The sequence below is a fragment of the Adiantum capillus-veneris genome, chromosome 27, assembly GCF_014529385.1.
Source record: "Adiantum capillus-veneris isolate H3 chromosome 27, ASM1452938v2, whole genome shotgun sequence".
NCBI lineage: Eukaryota > Viridiplantae > Streptophyta > Polypodiopsida > Polypodiales > Pteridaceae > Adiantum > Adiantum capillus-veneris.
Window position 1 is genome coordinate 123318120 of NC_140957.1, and position 20977 is coordinate 123339096.

Below are 20977 nucleotides of genomic sequence, written 5' to 3' on the forward strand. Positions count from 1 at the left end.
ATTCATCCTCTCAGCAACACCATTTTCAGGAGGATTGTAAGGAGTAGTAAGTTCACGTTTTATACCATTTGACTCACAAAAGTCCTGAAAGGCCTTTGAAACATACTCTCCACCATTGTCAGTGCATAAGCATTTAAGCTTCTTGCCACTCTGATTCTCCACAAGTGTCACAAATGTTTTGAAAACACTAAATGCTTCATCCTTGTGCTTGAGAAAGTAAACCCATACTTTCCTCGAGTAATCATCTATAAATGTCATAAAGTAAGAAGCTCCCCCTAGAGATAGGTTAGGCATAGGTCCACACAAATCACTATGAACAAGTGCCAACTGTGTATCTCTTCTACTGCTTCTATGCTTATGTGGCTGCTGTGTTTGCTTACCATACAGACAATGTTCACAGAATTCAAAATCATTAAATGAAAAGCCAGGCAAATAACCAGAACGAGACAAGATTTCCATTCCCTTCTTGGACATATGTCCTAACCGGCTATGCCACAAAGAAACATTCGGCTGCTCGGTTACATTGATTACATTTTTAGAGACATTTGATACATAAATCATGTAAAGTCCTCCAGACTTTACTCCATGTGCTACTGTCATAGAACCTTTGGATATCTTCCACATGTTCTGTCCAAAAGTGGTGATGTAGCCAACATCATCAAGTAAACCTGTGCTGATCAAGCTCTTTGTAATTGCGGGAACATGTCTCACATTCTTCAGCGTGAAAGAAGAGCCATTCTGAAACTTCAATTGAACATCTCCAACACCTAAGATCTCACATGTCTGCCCATTGCCTAGCCGAACATGATCTTTAGTGGTCACATAAGAGGTAAACCACTCCTTGTTTGGAGACACATGAAGTGATGCCCCTGAGTCTATAATCCAGTCACTCAGTGCATTTCCATCAGATGCTGTAAGAAGAGTTGAGTCCATTGTATTCTTCAAGAAGTAGATGTCTCCTGACACTAGACTGTCATCCTCTGCAACAGTGTTTGTCACATTTATTTCTTGAATCTTCACTGAGGACTTGTTCTTCTCACCATGGTCTTCAGCTTTCTCTTTGCCTTTTTTTGCTTTCCATTCTCTGCAGTCTCTTTTCATGTGACCCTTCTTGCCACAATGGTAGCATTCTATGTCACTCTTGCTTTTAGCACTGCGGGACTTGCTACGAGACTGATTCCTCTTTCCACCTTTGTACTTTTCTTTGGTCCTTCCCCTGACAACTAAGGATGTTCCTTTGCCTTTGTCCATTGTCTTTCTATTGGTTTCTTCAGTAAGTAGACTTCCTTCTACACCTGCTATGTTCAAACCATATGGAGGTGCAGAATTACTTAAAGCTGTGCGAAAAGTGTCCCAGCTTTCCGGCAATGTGATCAACGGGCACATAGCTCTAACCGGTTCATCAAACTTGACACCTTGAGCTGACAACTGACTATAGATTGTGTTGAATTCATTCAGATGATTGGACATAGGTGTTCCTTCTTTCATCTTCAAGTCAACAAGCTTCTTAAGCCAATATACCTATGAAGCTGCACTCTGCTTCTCATAAAGATCACTCAGCTTTATCCATGCTTGATAAGCCGACATCTCGTCTGCTACATTGAAGTAAACGCTTTCTGCCAAAGTCAGCATAATGGTAGAAAGTGCCAATTCATCCATTTCGCTCCATTCATCTTCGTCCATATCTTCTGGTTTTATCCCCTTGAGCTTTATAGGTTTTATCTGCTTCTTTTGTACCAACACGTGCCAAATCTGCTTCTTCCACAATGGGAAATTGGTTCCATCTAGCTTCTTGATATTGTAAAGAGTAGTGTCCTGTGATCGAGCCATAGCTACGCTTCACAGTAGTTTACTTTCCTGGGAAAAATTCGGCAGAGTTTCCCCTGTGAACTGACCTCTGAACCAATATCAACCTGTCAAATGAACCAAGAAAGCTTCAGATTCTGCATAAATTTCGGCAGAGTCTCCTTTGTAAAATGGCTCTGGTGTACTCAAAAAACAGACCAAAAACAGCTCAAAAAACACTGTCTCTCTGACACTGTAAGCTGCGGGTAAACCTATCCTGCACCTGTACTGTCTCTCACTGTCCTGTCACTGTCCTGTAAGCATAGACTGCGACAATGCCTCAACGGCAGTAAAGCAAAGATGCAATCCCAACTGTCTAACTCACAGTCAATACATCCTAGCTGCCTATCTAAGGGTGCTCGAGGGATCGCTCCAAGACCTGTATCACCGAAAGGATCTCAACATTCGAGAATCCCCCAGCTCAATAAATCCTCACTCGACCCTCAACAAAGGCTGCAGTAAATCTGACAGTACATAGACTTCCCACAAAGTCATACATCCACAAATTTCCCATTGTATGCTGTAACCGCTGCGGCGGTTGTTTGCTGCGTGACTCATAGCCAACAAACCCTCAACAGACATACATCATCTCTGACAATACATCCCATGTGGAAGTACCTGCAATGTCAGGATGAAATCTGGAATATCAAGCAGCAAACACAAGCTACCTGATGAACTAGTGGATGTTGCCTACAGTCTGTGTGTAGATGCGCCCATGTCGTATGTGACACGCCTCCAAGAACTGTGAGCCGTCCTTCGATGTGTAGACAGCCACAAATCAACACTTTGGGAGTGTCGATATCCTCAGCACCTGCAGTCGTAGGCCGAAAACCCCAAATTTGCAGAGTCGGATCTGCACCCGCTGAGACCACGTAGTCGAAAATGGCCTGCGCAGAACTTTGTCGAAGCCGAACGGTGACCGAGATGACCTCAGAATGAAATTCTGAGCACACCTGTCTTTGGGGCCGTGTCTTTGCCTGTCGAATTTCACTCCAATCTGAACTGGTGACTCTAGCCTCCTGCAGTGCTGCCCCGAGCCTCGATCTGAGCTCTGATACCAGTTGAAGGAGTACGAGCAGAAGTGCGACGCGAGAGAGAGTGCTAGAAGAAGAGCACGACGATATGGTGAAATCGCTCTACTGTAATGTGTAGAGCATAGTGAGTTCTTATTAGGTTTTTACAAAAGAATATGTGTACATACGAGGCCGCCCGCCCACTTACCTGGGTGACCACATTGGGCTTTATACCCAACAAAGAGGGCATGTGAAATTTGGTTTTACTTGATAAGATAGCCGAGCTTGATACCTTTAACTATCAATGGAATTTTCTGTTGAGAGATAGCTAAAGCCTTTTTGATTTGGATACTTTATGGCTTCATGATATTTAAAAAAAGCTAGAGGTGCTGGAGCTTGACAAAACTGGCAAAGTAATTCTGATATTAAAAGACTAATGAGATGATATGGGGATTAAGACATTTGGATCAGAAGGTGTGGTGGCCTTCTAATCAGAATGATATGTATGCTATTATCTAGTTAAGGTCTAATAAACAATGGGGATATATAGAAACCATACTTATAAGTACTTTTATAAATCTTTGGGATAATAAACATTTTTTACAAAATAAATCAAAGAACTGGAATACATGAACACTTTGGACAATGGTTTAAGTTAAAAAAGTTGTAAGTTGGACATGGATTACAACTGAAATAGTCCATTGACACCTGTTAAACACATCCAAGACTACCGTATTTGTTGTCTTGTTTGGATGGATGCAGGTGAGGACTCTATTCTTTCTTGGATTTTTTTTGGCTTAAAGCAAATGCGTGTCCATGATTACACTTGCTCCTACTACTTGGAAGTACTTCTTTAATGAGTCATTATCATTGTATACTAGAATGAGGCTTCATTCTCATAAGCCATGTACAAAGATAATTCTAAGACTGAGTTGTTTTGTACTAATCATTGTCTTTTCTCTAAAGCGAGCTGTCTTTTGAATGTTAAAGTTCATTTATGTGTTATTATTTAAGTAAAAACAGTCACACACACACACACACACACACACACACACACACACACACACACACACACACGAATAATGAAGAAGGGGGTTTGAGTCCCAAGGAGAAAGAGAGAGATTGTTTTGCACCTCTTAGTGTGTGGGAGAGCACGAACGTCTTCTTTTGATGAATGCATAAACATTTGTTGACTTTTTTCACTCTTTTTACCTCCTCACTCCACCTCTCGATTTCGTTTAGTGTGGGTCATCACTTACCTTCATCTTGGCCATGCTTTGAATGCATGAGTGACACACATTGTCTTGCACACTTCTTTACTTCACATGCTTACTCTTTGGCTTTGCCTTGGACTATTCTCAAGAAACTTTTAAGTATTTTTTACAGTTGTTGTTATTAGGTCTACTTGTCTGAAGTTACCCTAACTATTTCTAGTTCTAATGCTTGATTAGATAACCTCATTGATGTTGCAACTTTCAATGATCTTGTCCGATAATCTCAATATTTTATTTCCTAGTTCCTAGCTCTACTAATTTACTAAATATTGTCATCGATATTGATACCTCTCTGTCCTATTTTACTAGTTTTTGAATATTGTATACATGTAAGGCATTCTAATTTTTTCAAAAAGAACAAATTTTTTGATGTGTCTAATCTCTTTTGTAGATTCTTTGATCTAATGCTCAATTGCTTACCCAAATTTGGGTGTCTGTGATATAACTTTCTAAAAAGGACGTGATGTGTTTAACGATGAAGTTCTTGTGGTTGCCAACCTGTCGAGGAAGTGATGTGTTTGAATATGAAGGTCTTGTGGTTGCCAACCTGTCTGGTGCTAAGTTTTTGAGGTGTCTAATCTTTTTTGTAGATTCTCTGATCTAACACTCAATTGCTAACCCAAATTTGGGTGTCTTTGATACAAGTTTCTAAAAAGGAAGTGATGTGTTTGAGGATGAATTTCTTGTGGTTGCCAGCCTATTGGGTGATGCTTATTCTGATCTTTACTCCTCTTTGATCGTCATGGAGATACTGGAGAAGGATCTTCTCTATAGGTCTTTTCTTAATTGAATGATTATTGACTTGTTTTGGTTTGACTTTGATAGTACTCTAATGCTATGGTATTCTTGTAATACTAAGATTATCATGATTTGGTTGTTTGCACTTTTTGGATCAACTTGACCTACTCTAGCGAGAAATTATTCCTTGACTAGGTGTAGCCTTGAAGGGTTTTCTTCATTGGTTGACTTATATTATTTTTTAGTCATGCTTCTAATAGATTTTGTAAATGCTTTGGCCTTTTAGTATAATTGGCAAGCATTGACTATGTAATTTAGATGCATTAATGCATTGTTGATTGGTTGTAGACAACGAATTGCAAGTCTTTGAGATACTTGCTCATGGTAGTAATTTCTTATTATCTTTATACTTTGGTTTTTAATATCTGGAAATTAATTTAAGGATTGTGAGCTACACTTGACTGGTTTGCTAAGCAAGAAATTTATTTACCTTATGGACATATCTTACCACTATGTGTGTTGCTTTTGGGAAATCAATGTATTACTGGCTTAATTAGAAGTAGTCATTTTTATTGAAGTCCGGTAGTCCTCTGTCTTGATCTCTTTTGGCTAAAATTATTTATAAAACGGGAATACTCTGCTTAAAGGGTATGCCCCTTACCGGATAGCCGTCCTTTTATCTCACCAACTACCTTTGATCTCCTTAGTGTTATTTTGCTCATACTTAGTTTTAGTTGGTCATTATGCTTGGTTGATTCTAACAAAAGTTTGATGTTGATTTTGAAAATGGTCCTAGAGTAGTGGTTATTTTTTGATAATAGGAAGTTATGGCTCATATTTTTGATCTCGAATCACTAATGTTTAGGCAACGCTTTACCCCTCCTTGCTACCTTTGGCTAGACCTGTTATGGCAAGACTCCCATTTCCAAAAATATTTGAATTCTCTATAGGGAGTGCTCTCTTATACAAATATCTTTGAGCATTGCTTGTGGTTTTCATACAAGCACGCTTGAGCATTGCTTATGGTTTTTGTATTGCTGATTTTTGGTTGCCATAATTTTTTAGATTTGTAAGAGTTGCTGGCCTCTTTCATTGATACATTCCTTCATATTTTCATAGTCTATGCATGACTTTGCAAACGTTGTGGACTATAGTGTGATATTTATGCTAAGCATTCTTATGTTGCCAAAATAATTGAATACTGGCTGCATGTAACACTATACATGAAGTACGATTCCTTGATCATGCCCTTAGAGAGAGAAGCATTGGTAAAATTCTATTTTTAAAATACTTATAAAGAAACTGCAGATTTGATGTTTGGCACCATGATGAAAAAATCTTGGGTTTTGGAGTTGTTATGCAAAACTAGTTCTTGTGCAATACCTTGTTCGTAAGTCCTTTTTAACTTGGATGGATTACTTGGATTGATGACTTCTCGTCATTGCTCTGGTTACGTAGATTATATAATGAATGAAAGTTACATTGGGGTCTTCTTTGATTGCCTTGATATTACTATAACAATGTGGAACAATGGTCTGGACTAGGGTAAGAAATCGAAAAGAGAGTCGTAGTGAAAACAAGGATTGCCGTTGATAAGAAGATTAAAAATTAAAAATAAAGAAGAAATTTACTCTAATAACAAGGACTACCATTGATAAAAATATTTCCTTGATGGTAGTCACATCATATGAAAAGTGTTCTTTTTTTTCAATAATTTAAGAATATGATTTTTTTTTCAAAATGTGAAGACACTTATACTTGAATAGGAAGTAGGTCACTTAACGTTAAACTAGTCCCATCTCAAAGGGGTAATGGCCTTCCGATGGGTATGCAAAAATTCTTTTACTTCAAAACTTTGTTTATTTTAGGAAAGTAGCTAAATTGATTATTTTTAAAGTATGACATGGATCACAATTGATAGGTTCTTTGACACCTGTAAAACATATCCAAGGCTAATAAATTTTCTATCTTGTTTCTATGGATGCAAGTGAGAATTCTATCTTTGCTTTAAGAAGTTTAGGTTTACTATTGTCCGACCCTGAAGATGATGACGCATTTCATCTATAGATTGGTTTCTTGTTTTGATCGCTAGCATGATGCCTCATTCTGAACATATTGTACAAATATGTTTCAATAGCAAAAAAGTTTTTGCAAGTGAGAATTCTATCTTTGCTAAAGTTTAGATTTACTATTGTCCGACCCTGAAGATGACGACGTGTTTCATCTATAGATTGGTTTCTTGTTTTGATCGCTAGCATGATGCCTCATTTTGAACATATTGTACAAATATGTTTCAATGGCAAAAAAGTTTTAGTACCAGTGACCCCAAGGAGAAAGATTTTTTTTCACCTCTTAGCGTATGAGAGAAACTCTATTGATGCATGTATGAAAATTTGTGGCTTTTTCTCTTTGTTTACCTCTTCACTCCACCTCTCAATTTTTCTTAGTGTGAGACATCACTTACGTTTAGCTTGGACATGCTTTGAATGCATACGTGACACAAAGTGTCTTGCACATTTCTCGACTTCACATGCTTAGTCTTTGGCTTTTCCTCAAGAACTTTTAAGTATTTTTTACAATTATCATTATCATTTCGACTTTTCTGAAGTAACCCTAGCGATTTCTAGTTCTAATGCTTGATTATATGTCCTCATCGATGTCATAACTTATTAACTTGTTGTACTACTGTTGAGCTCACCTTAAATGATCTTGACACTACTCTTGACATTTTCTTTCGTAGTTCCTAGTTGTACTACTTGACTACATATTGTACTACTTATCTACAATGGAGATGAAGGTTGAAATCTGTTGCTTCTTCACTCTATTAAAAATGATAATATGGTCTACAAAACATAAGAATTACAAGGTTATAGAGTGACTATGTATGCTAATCAATGTGAAACCACTAATGAGTGATCTAGCAAGATAAGGGCCATCACTCTCAGTAGGTAGACCATGTCAGTGAGGTCCAACTTTAGTAACACGAGCATTGATCCATGTGTTCACCACCTCATGCCATTATTAGAGAAGGCAAGAAGTGCTAAAGCCTGATTTTTGAACACATCCTCTCAAGATCAATGCAATTTCTTGTACTCCAAGCATTGGTCAAAACTGCCTCAACTTGAGCTCTCCTAGAGCCCTCATGAAGATGCCTGCACTTTGCCCGTCCACTTCACGTACCTAAGGCCAATGCTACTAGCCAGACTCTTATCTTTGATGAAGTGTATTATACCTCAATATGCTTTGTGATTGCATGGAACACTAGGGCTAGAGCTAATTGTATACTACTAAGGTTATCCAAGTAAAAGACAACTAGCCTTAATACAACAAAAAAATCATGGGTTACTTCTTTTATACTATTTCATGTGATAACACTCCCACCCAAATGAAAACATAAATTTGTTAGTAGATATTTGATTTGCTAGACTACCAACCCAATCTGCACTTGTGTGACCACAAAGCTAAAACTGTGGCAACCTCATAAAAGAGCATATGGTCCAAGTAGCACTCACATAGGCAATGCGCATCTCCACTACATGCAAATGTGTCCTCTTTGTAAGCTACATAAATTGGCTCTCAAACCCAACCATGTTGCACCATCAAATTCTAATCCAAGGGTATAGCAATCGTCTTATAATCAGTCATAACATACTTTAACAAACTATTCAATGCATATTGTCTTTGTGAGAGCCATGTGCCCTCTTCCATGCATATAATCTCAATCCTTAGAGAGCATCTCATCTAACACAAGTCTTTTAAGAAAAAAACTCTTGCTTCAAGATTTATATGCTATAGCTACCCAATGCCATTTTTCTACTTAGAAATCTCTCCCCATCCACCTTTAGGAGATCTTCTAGGGAAAGAGTGCATGCTATTAGGATTGTGATAGGCCTTGTAGATTACCCATAATTTTTTTTCCTTTGAGCTCACACCAAAGTTATTGGGTCACTTGGGAAGTCAATAGATACTAGATTGCCTTTGTCATCCTTGTTTCTAACAAGTTTTCACAACGCATTGCCTATATTGATATCTAAATTTGGAATTTTATGTTTCTCACATGTATAACTCTCACTATTGTTATAGGACTCAAAACTCCAATTTTGCGCCTCATATAGTGAGAGAAACCATGTGCTCAGACAATATTTTTTTGAAACCGCTTTGTTTCAAGACCATGTTGAACCTCATTATCATCTGTGCATACCAAGCCCTCATGACTCGTGAGAGCTTAATATTACATTGGCAGAAAAATAATTGTGCATAGTTGTGTAAAAGATCTAAGTCTACATCTTTGAAGTAGGGATGGAGTCTTGAAATCTCTAATAATAGCCTTTCCCCCCTCTAGAGGCTGCCCTTAGCGAAGATCGAGCGGTGGGATTGATGGCAGAGAAATATCCCATGATGCTTTGACAGACACCTCAACGGTCTATTTAAGGAATGTTGAATTCAAGACCTGTTATTCAAGGGGCAACCTGAGAGAGAGAGAGAGAGAGAGAGAGAGAGAGGCACCAGCCACCTTGTACGCTAAAAAACCAGGCACTCAGCTAATCCCTGATGGTTGAAAACATGGATATGCTATGTAACAATAGCGGGGCCAAGAATTGACAAGAACTTTGTCCCCTTATAGTAGAAAGATGGTGGATTCCTATTTGTCTCTTAACTACTCTACTTCATTGCTTGTTACAAATGTGATGAGCAAGTGACTTTTTGTGTTTGTTATGGTGCACATTGCTCAATTGGTGCGACTACTTCAAATTTGTGACGGCATTCAGCTTCGTACTGCTGATAAATTACCTCCATCTCATCATCCCAACAGCATTTGGCTAGCTGCTTCTCTCTTTCCTGAAATCATAGCACTTAAAAACACATCTTACTATAAAAGCAACAAACAAGGAAGCCAATATATTCTTCAATCTGAAAATTGAGTATTATGAATATTAGGGTGGATTAATTAGAGAGCCATTATGATGAGAAGAGAGAATGAAAATTGTGTTGCTTGCGAAATGTGTTAAATAGTATGCATTGCCGCTTATGTATGCATAGAGAGAAGAGACACTCCTTACATCGTGAAATAAACCGTCTTGGGACACCATGTAGTACACAAATCTTAGGTGGGACTGTACAAAAATTGATGTGCATGACTATTGTCTGTTATGTGCCAAGTAGGGTGTCTACATGATTTGAGAATAAGCTAAGCTTAACCACAAGAACCGCCCTCCTAAACTGAAGCTTATGACAGTGATCTTTTTTTGAGTTTATGTCCTCCTCTTGGGGTCTCAAGTTCTCCACAAGTGTGTGACGATTGTGTCCGTTTTGCCCTCGGGTCTCATAGTCTCCTTAAGACCTCACTCCTCTTCTTCGGGAAGTTTTGACAACAAAGTACAAGAATACAAAATAACGTGCTTGGAGTTTGTGTGAGAGATGTTGAAGTCAACGAGACTTGTATCAGTTGTTCTTGAGTAGAGACTCAGGAGAGGCATGGCGACTCTTTCATGAGCACTCCCCTCCCCCAGTGATTACTTCTCTTGATGTGTGGGGCCAGTATGCGACATCGTTATACCCTTCTAGATCCTATAGAGCCATGCCCACCTACGAGCACCTTCTTTACCGCTGAGATGGTAACTAGAGCCATTGACAGGATGAGGACCGGGAGGGCATATGATCATGATGGTCTAGTAGCGGAGCACTTTATACATGCTAGGGATATGCTGGTAGAGGTTCTTGCAGTGTTGTTCAATCGTGTCATGTGTGAGGGATTACTGGAGACTTGGAGGTTGTCTACTATTGTGCCCATTTTCAAGGCACGGGATCCTACAGAGCCTAGGAATTATAGCACTATTATGGTTGGACACACAGTGGCACGGTTGTATGCATCCATTCTTGAGCAGCAATTGAGTAATTGGGCAGAGGGTGAGGGACGGGCAAAGGGTTAGGTTGGTTTCAGGAGGGGTTTCTCCACTCTTGATCATATTTTGACACTCAGAGCCATCATTGAGGAGGGCAGGTCACATGGGCGACCGATTTATTGTGGCTTTGTGGATTTCCGCAAAGCATTTGACATGGTACCGAGAGCTCGATTGATGCGCAGACTACAGGATATGGGAGTACCCACAATGTTGATTTGGGGGATTATGGCTTTATACAGATCAGTGATGGGACATGTACGCACTCCAGAGGGGATATCTGACTTAGTTCAAATCACTATTGGGGTGAAACAGGGTTTCCCATTGTCTCCTACTCTATTTGGTATGTATGTTGATGAGGTGTCTGATTACATTGACAGAGAGGGCGATAGAGGTGCTCAGCTGGCAGGGACGTGGATCCATGGTTGTTATATGCTGGTGATATTGTGTTGATCTTTGACTCACTAGAGGGTATGCAACGACATTTGGATGCATTACACAGTTTACAGAGGATAGTGGATTGTCTATAAACCTTGGTAAAACCAAGGTAATGGTGTTTAACACCACACCACACCACAATGGATCAGGAGATCAGCACCTACTTTCACATATGGTCAGGATATTGTGGAGTATACAGATGCATACACTTACCTTGGGGTAGCCTTCACCGGACCAAGGTTTTCTTTGGGCACGAAGATGGCTTTCTATAGAGAGCATCTTCTCCACCTCACAGGAGATGGGTTTGTGATTCGACCCAGCTACATGGATACACATATGTCTCATGGTTTGCGTTGTGCCATTGGTCAAATACGCACATCCTCACATCAGCTCAAGATTCAGACTGGTAGATTCACATGGATACCAGCAAACAACAGGATATGTCGCTTATGCCAGATAGAGCCAAAGACAAGAGTTACATTACATATGTCACTGCACAGTGTACCATGAGATACGGGGCTGTTTCCACTGCCTATTCAGAGAGGGTTTTGGTCCTTTATCTAGGGTCATGAGTTATGAGGACCAGAGATGTCTTGGACTTCATCTACTTGAGTTACACAGACATAGAGACACTTTATTGGGGAAAGCTAGAGAGAGACAGTCCCAAAGACAGATTACAGATTTCTTTTCACTAGATATGGGACAGCCAGAGGAGCAGCCACCGCCGCAAACCCACAGTCACCCGACCACTACTGGCACTCTTATCAACCAAGCACTGGAGCTACAGAGATCCAGACGACCGCGACTAAGGAGAGGAGCTACACAGCATCGGCGGAGACTAAGTAGAGGATTTGAGCTATACTCTCTCAACACCCAGAGTGCAGATGAAGATGGATCTCAACCCTTTCTTCCCCCATTCTGCCATTGTGCAGTAGTATTTTTGTTCTAGTTCTTTTGTATACAGACATGGTATCAGATTCACTATTTTGTAACAGATTGGTCTCATAGGTCATTTTGGCCTTTTGAAGACGTTAATATAACATTTCATTTCTCTCTCTCTCTCTCTCTCTCTCTCTCTCTCTCTCAAAACAGGGAGTTACTCTCCTAAGAGCAGAGACACTCAGAGCCCCAAGGAGACAAAGGGCAAGTGCTTTTTGGACACCACACCTCTATAAGTGAGCATGCAAATCCACACATTTTCTTCAAAGAGTTGTGTACACCCCCTTCGTTGGTATATACCATTCTATATCCCCAATATCGTACAGAATGGAGCTAGCTAAATCACATATCATGGTTGTATACCCAACCCATATAGCTTGGCATTTTGAGCCCCTAGTAGTAGAGCTCCAACGCCCTCCCCTCTTCCCACTCATTGAACACCTAGTATCAGCTGATTACTTAACTGAAGCTTTTCAGTTCAATTCTTTTTCATTTTGTTGGTTGAAAGAGGATACCCCACACATGTACATTGATTTGTCTCATAGGACAAGTTCGTGCTTTTGGAAGACGTTAATAAAATCTCTCTCTCTCTCTCTCTCTCTCTCTCTCTCTCACACACACACACACACACACACACACACACACACACATATCATGGCACCTTATGAGACGATTATAGGAAGAGTACGGACAATACAAGGTCTTTCAAAGCCTGTTCACTCTACTATTGGGGTGAAGCTGGGATGCCCACTTTCTCTGACTTTGTTTGGATTGTATTTTGATGAAATTTCTAGCTATGTTGAGACCACATGGGAAAGAGGGGCACAGTTGTAAGGTACATGAATACCTCTATTGCTTTGTGCCGATGATATTGTGCTTCTTTCCAACTCTCTAGAGGGTATGCAAAGACATCTAGATGTGTTAAATGATTATGCACACGATAGTGGGCTCTCCATCAACCTAAGCAAAACCAAGGTGATGGTATTTGATACTACAACACAGTGGGTTAGGAGATCAATGCCTATTTTTACCTATGGACAAGAAATAGCGGAGAATGTAGACTTCTATACATATCTTGGTGTTGTATTCAATGGACCTACTTTCTCTACAAGAGGTGCTACAAAGGCAAGATTGAAGAGGGGACATGCAACATTAGGAGGACTAGAGAGGATATGCTCACATGAGCAATGTCACAAGCCATGCACTAAGCTGTGGCTTTTTGACACTTTGGTCACTTCTACCATGCTTTATGGAGTGCAGATATGGCGGCCTAGCTTGGATCATCGTAGTAGATGAGGGCGTACATATGAGACCTCACTTCTACCATGCTTTATGGAGTGCAGATATGGCGGCCTAGCTTGGATCATCATAGTAGATGAGGGCGTACATATGAGACCTCTTGTGTCCATAATCTCCTGGCTGATCTAGGCGAAAGCCTCAGTGCCACATGAGATCATCAGAGCTGAGATGAGTTTAGTATGGACAGGCTGCCCCCTTTTTAGTATTCCTTGTTTGCACCGACAATGATGATGATGATGAGGATGTAGGGTAGGCTTACATACCCTCATAGGTCATTTTTGCCTTTTCAAGACGTTAATATAACATCTCATTTCATTCTCTGTGAATGTGTGTGTGTGGCCAGTAGCAACTGGGGAGATTACTCAAAGATGCTTCCAATGCTTGGTGAGGCTGAAGAAGAGGGCCTTTCTAGTGGAGCTTGAGCAGGACATCTATCATCTATTCTCCAGTTAGGATTCCAGAGAGGCATGGAGGCTCTTTCATGAGCAACGGGAAACTACACCCATCACCTCTCCAGACACATGGGGCTAGCATGCTACGAGTCTATATACCGCACCAGATCAGCTCCCCATATAGCTGACACCAAGATTTCGTACCTTTACATATACCTTTTTCACTCTTGGCATGGTACATGATGCCATAGATAGATTACAAACTAGGAGAGCACAGGGCCATGATGGGCTAGTTGCAGAGCACCTATCTCATGCTCGAGATATGCTGGCACCTCCGTTGAGAGAGATGTTCAATAGAGTGATGTGTGAAGGCTTTCCTGAGAGCTGGAGCAATAATACCATTGTGCCCATACTAAGGAGATCCTATGCTACCTAGCAGCTATCCATAGCTGACTCACCACATGGGCCGCAGAAGCACATTGATGCATTATGAACCTTTGCACATGACAAAAACCTATTGGTAAATCTCGGTAAGACCAAGGTAATGATCTTTAACACTACAATGCAATGGGTGAGGGCATCAACACCGGCTCTCATGTATGGGCAGGAGATGGTGAAGTATGTGGAGTTCTACACATAATTGGGAGTGCAGTTTAGAGGGCCGTCCTCCATGAAAGAGGCAGCAGCAATGAGACTGATACAGAGCATGCAATATTAGGAGGCTTAGAGCCGATGTGCTCACAGGTGCAATTCCAGGAGCCCCGCACTAAGCTATGGCTTTCGACACATTGGTGACCTCCACATTATTGTATGGGGTGCAGATTTGGGGCCCTAGCTTGAACCATCAATCTCAGACTTGGATGGAGAGCAATGGAGAGACCTCTAGTGACTATAAAATCCAGGTTGATCCTCAGGGCCGCTGGATGGTGGTTCAATGCCTGTTGAACGGTCAGGTTTATGAATTTGGAGGTGTTTATGCGCATACAGCATTCGGGCAAAGGGCTGCTCTATGGCGAGACATCTCTTCTCGTTTATGGACTTCAAAGGCATTCCTTTATGGTGATTTTAATAATACCCCTGCAATGGATGATAGTACCAGGTACTTCACACATGTTGTCTACCGAAAGGCTAGAATGGGATAATCTCTTTGCTACTACTCCGATGATTGATTTATGGTGGCATTTGCACCCAAATGCCTCTGGATTTTCTTTTCAGCACGTTGCTCACTCTTCTTATCGAGCGCGGTTGGATCGATGGTATTTGCTTCATCTGCAACAATATGAGGATTTTGTATGTGAGGTCAGTATCGATTACACCTTAGAGTTATCTCATCATTACCCTGTTTTGTTGAATGTGAGTTTTGGGCAATCTCTTTGTGATCGACCTCTCTCTAACAAACGTCTACTCCATATTAACAATGCTCATCTCACTCATGCGGCTTTTCGTGACATGATTTCTGATATTATTTCCCCGCTTCTTGCTCACATGCATTTTGATCTTGGTGCTGCATGGTATCGCTTCGTTACGAGGATGCAAAGTGTCATTTATGACTATGGCACGCATTACATGCAGTGCACTCGGGGGGATGTTAAGGATGCGAAGCAATGTGCTTCTAGGAATCAGATCAATGGTGTGATCCTCAGGACGAGATGGGGGAAACTCGCCCTTCAGTTTAGACATGTTCGTTCTGAGTTCATCATTAAACTCTTTCAAGTAGATCAAGTAAACAACGAGACTTGATTTCATTAATTTGGAAATGGCCGAAGCTGATACAATAGGGACAAACTCGCCCTTCAGTTTTACATCAAGTACAATTTTTTGGCCCTTTTCATTTGTCAAAGTTGCTTTCTTTGCCCGATAGTCAACCATGGTATTGTTCTTATGGTACCAAGGGACTCCTAGGAGGTATCACAACCTTCCAAGGACATTATGTACCGTCCAGGTGCCGCTAAAACTACCTCTGCAAGTAGTCCCATCCTATCGGGTGTAAACTGGAGCCGCGCTGCCAATTCAGGCGAAATAAAGTTGGCCTTGGCTCCTCCATTGAAGAAAATCAGGGCTTCTTGATCTTTCACTTTGCCCCAAGATCGGCAAAGTTCTCTACTTTCATCAATCAGGCTTGAGTCACTACCCATGCAATCTGGTATTAGTCCTGCTTTCATCTTGCCTTTTCTACCACCTTCCTCTCCTGCTCTAGAACTCTCTGGCCTGTCTTCAGTCTATTCTTGCTGTGCCTTTTTGGGGAGATGTGCCCATGTTACCCGCAACCAAAGCATTTCCCTTCTTTGACCCTCTCTCGAAGAGTGAGCCGGGATCGTGTATCCTTATCCTTCTTGTCTTGGGAACTCTTTTTCTTTCTACTTTCATTGTTGGAGGTTTGTTCGGTTCTCTGAGTCAGATCTCATCAGTGGGGTAAGCAAATTTCCCGAATGTATCGTGAAACCCCGTTTCGCATGACCCATAAATTCTTCAATAGAATTTGACTTTTGTTCCAGGCAGTAGTCTCGGATCTCTGTAGGGAGTCCACAACAAAACCGCTCAATCTGTTCCTTAAAGAGACCTTCTGAAATAAAGAGGTTCGTAGAAAAGAGTCCCAAAATCTCTCGCAATAAGCGTACAAAGAATCTCCCTTGGTCATCCGAAGATGGTTCCAAGCGGTTCGTATATCTCGTTCGTACTCCCGGGTCAGCCAAGAAGAAAATAAAGAGCCTTTTGAATTTCAACCACTTGAGTGGAGCTTCCTTCCTCAGAAGAAGAGTGGACCACCAAGTTCGAGCATTTCCTTTAAGAAAAGATGCAGCCCTCCTAATCTTGGAGTGCTCTGAGTAATGCCTTCCCGAGAGACTATGTCAAACTGCTGGATGATGGCCAAAGCCCTCGGAGCATCTTGGAATCCCGAAAAGGATGCAAATTTAATCGATTGTCCACCTTCTTTGAATTCTTTTGCTTTCTTGCTTTTATCTTCGAGGAAGTCATATTGGTTGGCTTTGTAGAAATGCTTCTTCTTCGCATAGTACATATGGTCATTAAAGTCCGAACTGTCAGAGGATGACTCCTATGTAGAACTGTCAAAAACCGGGCAAAATCTGGATTTCTTTGCATTTTTCTTGCCCTTTCCGAAGCTTTGTTTTTTGCCTTTCCAATCCTCCTCACTCGAGTCAGAAGAGCTAGAAGAATTGTCAGAAGAAGAGGAAGAAGGACTGGGTAGTCCTTAAAATCGTACACGCTTCTTCTGCTTTCTTGCAGATGCAAAAGAAGATTGACGGCCCAAATAACCAGGGTAGTCACTCCCCTTCTTACGCTTTTTCACTTGGTTTTTGGATTGATTGTCCGCGTCCAAAAGCCGACCAATCTGAGTCTGAACCACCTCTTGAAGTTCCTATTCTGTAAACATCCTCAGAGAAGGAGGTTTATTGATTGCCGGTTTCATGGGTGGTTCGGTGGCTTTCAACCACTGAGTGTGCACTTCAGAGATGGATTGCTGAGACAAAAATTTTCAGATTGAGGGTCCTTCACAAATTTAATCATCTACTTTGTGCACTTGTTAGCTGCTGTCGACGTTCCATCTCTTGAAGTTCGTACTGTGTAGGCAGAGGTGGCCCGTACTCTTCCTCTGTTAATTTGGTTGAATCTTCTTTGTGATCTCCTCCCGCATCAGCAGATGTTGAAGGAGTCGACTGATTCTTGTTGGAATCCATAAGTGTCTGATTCTTGGGATAGTTTCCTACGACGTTAAAACTCTCTTCTTTTTCTTCCTCTCTCTCTCTCTCTCTCTCTCTCTCTCGTGCTCGCTCCCCTTGGTCTCTACGCTTCCGCATCGTCGACTTTGACATGGTATCAGAGCCGTGTCCTTGGTGAAGACTCTTGGTGGAGACGCAACTGCTAACAGAGCTTGAGAAGATCATCTCGTCGCCAACGCCATCAACACCCACCACCTCGCTGCCACCTTCGCATTTTTCCATCTCCCTCTGCACATCTCAAAACGCACGGTCACTGGAGAGCTGCTGCAGCTTGCGTTTTGAAACGCAGACCACGCCTGGTCTCCCTCCCTACCTTGTTGCACCCGCGTTCACTGATCATCTTCTCCCTCTGCCCATCTCAAAACGCACTGTCACTGGAGAGCTGCTGTAGCTTGTGTTTTGAAATGCAGACCACTTGTGGTCTCCCTCCCTACCTTGTCGCACCCGCGTTCACAGACCATCTTCTCCCTCTACGCATGTCAAAACGCACTATCACTGGAGAGCTGCTGTGGCTTGCGTTTTGAAACGCAAACCACTTGTGGTCTCCCTCCTTACCTTGTTGCACCCGCGTTCATAGACCATTCTCTTCTGCGGTAGCGTTTAAACCCCCCCCCCCCCCTTTTGTCGATGTGGAGAACGATGCTACCTACCCCTGTTGGCCAGTTCGTCACCCACCAAGAGCTTGCGTTTTAAAACGCTAGCTTATGGGCTAGCAATTGCCAGCAACAGAGGCTCCCAAAATGCCCTACAACTTTTTGAAACGCTTTCTGCTGGCACAAATTCCCCCACCACTTGGACCTTGCTTCACACGGTGAGTGCCTACTAAGCATTTTTAAAACAGTGACAGTGGGCCAGTACCTAGAGAGGTTTGGAGATTTAGCAAGGGCTGTGTCGAGTGCTGTGAGGAGCAACTTGGAGGCGAGGAGATCGGATCTTAAGAGAGGGACGTCAAAGTACCTTGTGTGGAGCACTTCAAAGCTCAAGCTTTTGAGACGAAGAGGAGGACATGATCGGCTTGGTTATTTTTGCAGCTTGGGATTCGTGCGGCCACCCTTGGAGTGCGAGAAGGATTCCCAGAGTTCCAGATCTTGCAACTTCATCATGGCCCCCCCTTGCTCGAGTGCCAGCAACAAACTAAACCGCAATAACTACGCTCATTGGAATTTGATCATGCAACTCAGGTTCTCACGGAAAGACTTAAGGGATGTTGTCGAGGCTCGGAGCCCCGTCCAACAAAAGATCCCAACAATAGGTACACTAGCCTTCAAGATGACAAATATCTCAAATCGTGTGTCGATTGGGATGCGGCTAATGCGAAGACAACGTCGGCCATTGCGGAATCTCTTACAAAGGACCTTTCTCCAACCATTCAGACTTTAATGACTGTTAAAGATATAAGCTCGTTGGAATGTTTAATCGGGATTCTACGATGCGAGCAGACACCCTTCATGGCCAGTTATTTTCCGTCTAGTTTCCACAAGGAAGTTCCATGCAATCATTTCTTATGAAGGCTAAAGTTATTCATGATCAACTATCGGCTATGAAAAGTGCGTTGATGAGTACTCAATTAGTTGCTTTGGTTCTCATGAAGTTGCCTAAGGAGTATGAAACGGTGTCTAGGACGCTTCGGCTACAAGTCACGAAGGAAAAGATCGAATTTGATGATCTTAGCTCTTTTCTCATTGAGGAGGAAGCTGTGTTGACAACTAAAGGCAAAATTCAGATTTCTCAGACAGATGGGGAAGCACTTGCTGCTTCGGATTCCAGAAAGAGGATAAAGAACCATTGCTACAATTGTGGAAAGCATGGTCATTTGGCCAAGGATTGCAGATCCAAAGGCAAAGAAAGAGATTCTACAAGAGACAAAGGTAAAAGCAAGCATCAGGAGGGAAGTAGTGATAGTGACTCGGGGAAGGACAACAAAGAGGCTGCCGGTGTGGTGGTGACTACACTGGCAAGGTCTCCCGCCTTCTAGTCACATCGATGAGTGCCGCCACAGAGAGGCTTGTGAGTGGCAGCGAGGGGCAAACAATGCTCCTTATAATTAATTTGGTCCCTTGTGCTGGAGTTCAAGTTATCGGTGTTTGGACACGTAGGTCGGAGATCAAGGCACATGCATCTAGCAGGGAACGGGAACCAATCAGACGTATCTAAAACACTATGGATGAGTGCACCAATCCATTGTTGTTGGTTGGATTATGGACAGGGTGTGTTGCACAATTCATTATCTTGGAGTATTATATTTCGGACATGATGTGTTCACAGTTCACGAATGGGGATTCTTGGACATAGTGTGGTCTATAGAACAAATTTTCTACACAGGCAACCCATGCTCAAGATGGCATTCTTCTAAGATACAAAGTTGGGGATAGCAAAACCGAGGTGTATCCAGTAGTCCAAGGCCTTCTACTAGGGTGTCCATGGTAGCTTCTTCATCGACTTGGTCTCACTATTGATGTCCACTATGAGCTGAAGAGAGGGTGTTAGAGTTTTGGCATCTCAAGTGAACTGCCCAATGTGTTCCCATTATTTCTTTTGGCTTTTAGGTATTTATTTTACTTATTTGTCAAAAGTCTGGGTAGGGCAATTTATTGAGGTTGCTATATAAGCAACCCCTTGCCTCCATTGTATACACATTCAGTTATTCATTGCTAATGTTGATTGGTTCAAGAGACTCTCTCTCTCTCTCTCTCTCTTTTCTTGAGTCAGGACTTAGGTGAGGCACGTTGATAGATCAAGCGACTGAGCTATGGAGATTGTAACCGGCCTGTGCAATGTAGAGGGCACTACTATTTCAATGACCTGTTAAATTTACACACAGCACTGTGAAGAAAAGAGAACATAGTTGCTTCCAGCGACTAGAATGTCACTGCGCAGACGAGACCGACACCCTGTAGGCCCCGAAAGTTGGCAACCCTTTCGGTATTTCTTTATTCAATTAACAGTTGACGACCCGACCCATACACTTGACCAAACTCTCACCAAGCTGTCCAAACCTGGAGAGGGCTGAAAATGCAGGTTTCTGACCTGATTTCAACAGCACAACGGCGCAAAAACCCCTGTAGGTCAAAAACGCCTGTCTAGGACGGATTTCCTTGCAATTTGGGAGCTTTTTGGCGAGCTGTAACAGAATTTCAGCGTGCTGTAATTCTCTGTTTTTCTGCTGTCAGGTGCCCAAAACCCTGTACACGCATCCCAACGCTCTCACAGAGCTCCCCTGATGTTCCCTGCAGTTTAGGTGCGAAACCCTAAACCTGCAGAAAAACACAGCAGGCTGTAATTCTCAGTTTCGGATCGTTTTTAGCGGAGCGAACACGCCTGCGTGCGTCCCAAGGGCTCCCGCATGCAATGGGACAGTTCCCCTGTGAACTGGACGAGTTTTCACGCGAGAAAACCCTC

At 42.1% G+C, this 20977-nt stretch overlaps 1 protein-coding gene and 1 pseudogene across 3 annotated transcripts in view; one reads left to right on the plus strand and one right to left on the minus strand.

The window, feature by feature from the left end:
* Window positions 1–9018: 9018 nt before the first annotated feature.
* Window positions 9019–20977, minus strand: part of LOC147422694 (uncharacterized) — a 127682-nt gene continuing 115723 nt past the window's right edge. For all 3 annotated transcript variants that reach the window (XM_086502636.1, XM_086502637.1, XM_086502639.1), the window contains one exon: window positions 9019–9709. In XM_086502636.1, the coding sequence (XP_086358762.1) occupies window positions 9584–9709 (126 nt within the window). In that variant the 3' untranslated portion in view covers window positions 9019–9583. The remainder of the gene's footprint in view (window positions 9710–20977) is intronic.
* On the plus strand, window positions 11467–12157 carry LOC147422695 (uncharacterized; annotated as a pseudogene).